Source organism: Gigantopelta aegis, chromosome 10 (assembly GCF_016097555.1).
Source record: "Gigantopelta aegis isolate Gae_Host chromosome 10, Gae_host_genome, whole genome shotgun sequence".
Taxonomy (NCBI): domain Eukaryota; kingdom Metazoa; phylum Mollusca; class Gastropoda; order Neomphalida; family Peltospiridae; genus Gigantopelta; species Gigantopelta aegis.
This window is the reverse complement of record NC_054708.1, coordinates 86,162,108-86,167,107: the sequence shown is the minus strand read 5'-3', so window position 1 is coordinate 86,167,107 and position 5,000 is coordinate 86,162,108. Positions and strand designations below refer to the sequence as shown.

The window sequence follows — 5,000 nt, the reverse complement described above, 5'->3', positions numbered from 1 at the left end:
CGTTACTGAAGCCGACGTCTGGCTGTCATTAATGGAATGTTCCCTGGATGTCCGTCAGCTGCCAAAGCCATTAACCCCAAACTATCTTGACATCCGTTTTCTTGTACATCAAAGGCCCTCTAACAGCTACCAAACCTATAAATCAGGCTGCCATCTGTTTCCACAGAGGTCGGGCTCCCACGCCCATCCCACAGCTGTCAAAGTCATTAACCCAGTTATCTCAGGGTCATGACCACGTTTTGAGGTCAGCCAATCATAAGAGGCCATGCCCTCTAGAGTTCAGCATCCCCACATGACCCGTGGTCAACGAGTAAACGTCTCCCCTGGGTTGTCATGCCACGACCAGAAGCAACCTAGGGAGACACCACAGCATCGTAGAGGTCTCAATTTAACGAGCTACTCTCGATTCACTTATATCAAAACCTATATTAGCTCTGCCATTTACCTTTCGACCGACCGTTCAAAATTGCGCCAAATTTTCTCAATCAAAATTGCGAACCCTTTTCTCTCTGGCATTAATTGCTCCATTCAAATGCCCTAGCACCACCACCACCCGCCTGCTACCGATTTGAATGGGCTGCTGGTGCTCTCTTGCACCTGCCAGTGCGGGCGGTCCCTCCTCTCCCCTCCCCCCACCTTCCCTGTCATGGACGGCTCTTGTACCCACGACAGGCGTGCCCTACAACAGCTTGTTCTGAATTTGCGCGTAAAGCCCTATGACCTGACCTGACCGAGTACACATGCCCAACAGCTGCCAAGCTCATAAATCTGGCCAACATTATGTTTTCACAGAGGTTGAGTTTACACCCATCCCACAGCTGCCAGTCATTAACTTAGTTACGTCAGCGTCATGACGCTCCGAGAGGTCAGCGTCCCCGTGGCATCACACCCCACGCTTCGAGGTCAGTCAATCAGAAGAGGCCACGCCCCCTAGATGTCAACCAATCAGAACACGCAACGCCCAAGTCACGTGACCTAGCTCATTTGTATACATGGGTTTCACGTGCCGGGTCTACTACTGTCGCCCTCATACTAGGCATCATCTGGTAGACTTGCGGCTTCATCTTACTATCATCTTCACATACAACATATCATTTGGTTCAAATATTGTCCGAATGTCTGCATGGTTATCCATAGTCAAAGCATGACAAATTTGAAGCATAAGAAATGGGCACTCACTTTCGTATCAGGTTGTTCAGCAATTCTGGGTAACACCAAACCTGGTTCATTAGTTTGGGTACCACATACCCATAAAACTTTTTTCTTTTGAAAACTCATCAGCTGGTAGTGTCATCACTGCTATGTAGTTTAAAGCTGTTTTCATTTTGGGAAGTTTATTTGGTGCATTCTATTTTAAAAAATTAAATTTCAATAAATAACGGTGTGGTCTATCATATATTAAATGGGAAGTATTTATCTTTCTGAAAATTATTAAACCTTATGGTAACTTGATACGTCCTGTCAAGAAGACATACGGGACGATTACAGACCACGTCTTTTGACAGAGTGTACTGAAGTTGTAATCACTATCTCAGCTTGAAAGACAGATGTTTGTATACAACTTTTGTACTAGCTACATATTGCAATTCTGCATCAAGATCAGTTTTGAGAAAAATATATCTTTCACTTTTAATACTGCTTAATTTTCTAGTGTAACTGATAGAACAAAAACATGTGAATGACGAGATGCTATCCCTGCAAAACCATAAAAACAAATGCTTTGATGTGTATGGTTTGTCAATATTCTAGTATGCTATTTTAAAAATGAACTGAACATTATATTTGTTTCAGAAAGTGGAATCATTATACATTTCATTTATGTACATGAAAATGCAAATTTACCATGCAGTTACCCTTTGGAAGCACACTTTTCTAACTGACAATCTAATATTGAAGATTGTTCGCATGTTTGCAATCAACCGCAACTGGTCAACTTTCTTCATCATTAAATAGAAAATGTTCTGTGTTACAGCCACATAATGATATTGTATTGCTTATTCCTTAGCTGGTCATATATAGCAAGGATTGATGTAAATCAGTTAAGACTGGCATATACTGTTTCCGTATATGAGGAGATATAAGAATATTTCGTTCACTCCAATTATAATATACGGCAAAGCCTATACAAAGTGTATTGTCAAATGTCTTGGTATTAGTCTGAACGGCACCAAGATGCTGTGACTCAGTCTTGAACAGGACACGACAAGTACATATTACAAAATATGGCAGTTGTGAAGTCAGTATATTCAAACACGAATTAGGCTGACATCAGAATTGTGCTACATGCAAAGTGTACTTCAGGGAAGTGAACACAACACATTGTAATAAGCAGTGATGTTCTCGTATTGCTTCTGTGTTATAGTAATACGAGTATAGTTAGAGTAAAGAAGATACTTGTATATCTCCTCACATGCAACAAAATAACATATTCAGTCATACCTGGTATAAACCAGCTATCTATGACCAGCTAAAGCGTATGTAGCACTGTAACATGATTTCTGTATCCTGCCTATAAATGGTTACAACACCGTGAGATATTTCTAGGGACATGGGAAACATTAAGCATACTGCATAATAATGAAGAAAGTTGAACATTTAGTCGTTCTCAACCTGGAAACACAGGAAATATTGATTTAGGAATAAAACATGGTAGATACCAGGTTTCTTGGGCCCTGTTCAGTACCGCTGACTATGCATTGTTAAACACTATTCAATGAGACATCGGCTATAAGAAGAGTATCTTTGCAAAGAAATGGACACCTGCTGAAGACGCATGCACTGATACCTACCAGTTGACATTGCGATAAACACCATGTCCATGAATGAAGATTCCACCAAGTTTCATCTCGAGAAAGCACTTAATGGTAGGGTTTATCAAAACTGATATGCACTAATTAGTCCAAAATCGCGTATCATCCTGGTATGCACCAGACGACCCTTTTTATATACACATGTAGTTCAAAGTGCTAATGTCTTGACATTGGACAACCTTGCACAGCAGCATGCGGGTGTATCCAAGAGATGCACCAGATTATTTTGTTGCATATTGCAACACAAATTATGTCAGTTGAGTTAAAGTATGTTTTATTCAACATCACTGGACTACATTGATTTCAAATCATTTGCTATTGGATGTCAAACATTTGGCAATTTTAAAATATAGCCGTAAAAGAGGAAACCCGATGGGATCTTTTATATGCACCATCCAACATCCTTTGATATACCAGTCATGGTGCACTGGCAGGGACGAGAAATAGTCCAATGAGCCCACCGACAAAGATCGATACCAAACCGACCACGCACCAGGCGAGCACTTTACCAGTGGGTTACGTCCGACCACGTCAGTTGAGAAGGAATCTGATGACAGTACTATGTACTATGTACAACAAATTGAGGTCGTTTTGTGAACCCTCAAGGTTTTTTGTACTGAGAGTTTTACTAAACATTAATTCATTCATTCATTCTTTCAAACATACACTCACTCACTAATTCATCAATTTGTGTATGAAAATTAATCTTGATAAGACTAAAGTTATGGTATTTAGAAATGGTGGTCCCCATCGATTATATGAAAAGTGGTTTTACATAGGATCTCAAATTAAAGCAGTTTCATTTTACAAGTATTTAGGTATTATGTTCACTCTTAAATTATCTTGGAATATAGCTCATCTCTGTCTTTCTGCTCAGGCAAACAAATCTTTGTTGAAACTTTACCGATACCACAAGAGAGCAGGAAATATACCTTTTTCAGATAGCTTTAAATTATTTCATGCCATGATAACCTCAATTTTATGTTATGGATCAGAAATATGGGGTACTAACAGATGCAAAATTAATGAAGCTGTGCAAATTAAATTTTGTAAATACTTGCTTAAGGTTGAGAAATCAGCCACAAATGATATTGTGTTGGGTGAGTGTAGTAGGGTCTATATTCAACTTATTTATATGACAAGAGTTATCAAATATTGGTGTAAACATATTCAACTACCACTTTTCAGATTACCGTGTCAAAGTTATTTGATGTTAAAATCTTTAGATGATGCTGGGTACATTAATTATATGAAACAAATTTTATTTAATTATGGCTATGTCAGGAAATATTTGCATTTACCATCTTCGATTATTTTTGTGACGCTGATGTCATCTACAAATGAACTATTGCTGTACACATTCTCATTGTTTTTATATCAGGTATCTGTAATACGAAAGCTAGGTGATGACGTTTTGTAAGTTAACCACTTGCATGCGACAAAATATATATGGGGTTTTTTGGTGTATTTTGGGCCTGTGGCCTTAATACTGAATAAACTTGTTCTTGTTCTAATGGCTAGATATATATTGTATAATTACAACAACGCTTTTTTACATGGGAATCATTGATCATATGTGGGTATCTTGATCTATTATTTTATACAATTATTTACAATTCGCAGTTATATTTTATTTTAATATTTTTTTAAAGCATGCTAACTAAACTTAGCAACAATCTAAAACTAACATTTGACATAAAATTAGTTTTTCTGTCATGTTACAAATATTTTTCGATTTTCATACCAAACGGCAGCCATTTTGTCCGCACAAACTTTAGAAAATGTCATCTTATATTTTTGTGAACTCCACACCGCAGAGATTAATTTCAGCCACAGTAACAAATGTTATAATTCCGGCCCCGGTTACTCAATAAATTAAGGCTCTTTTCCAGCCTCTGCTGCAGGTCTATATTGACTTACCTAGGTGTACTTGGCATACTTGTAGAAGGTTCAACACTAGCTATAGTTCTGCGGCGAATTGAAGACCTAAAATATAAATATTCAAGCTGTGTATGTGTATGCGTGTGTGTGTGTGTGTGTGTTTGTGTGTATACATGTGTTTGTGTGTGTCAGTATCTGTGTATATATGTGTTTGTGCGAGTGTGTGCGTGTGTGTGTGTATGTGTGTCTATGTGTGTGTGTCTGTGTTCGAGTGTTTATTTGTACATGTGTGTGAGTGTAAATATCCGT

At 38.3% G+C, this 5,000-nt stretch overlaps 1 protein-coding gene across 1 annotated transcript in view; it reads right to left on the bottom strand.

The window, feature by feature from the left end:
• LOC121383880 (mucin-17-like) overlaps positions 1-5,000 on the bottom strand; it is a 209,380-nt gene that overhangs the window by 88,719 nt on the left and 115,661 nt on the right. Inside the window, exon 38 of the mRNA XM_041513976.1 lies at positions 4,731-4,796. Coding sequence (XP_041369910.1) covers positions 4,731-4,796 — 66 coding nt within the window. The remainder of the gene's footprint in view (positions 1-4,730; positions 4,797-5,000) is intronic.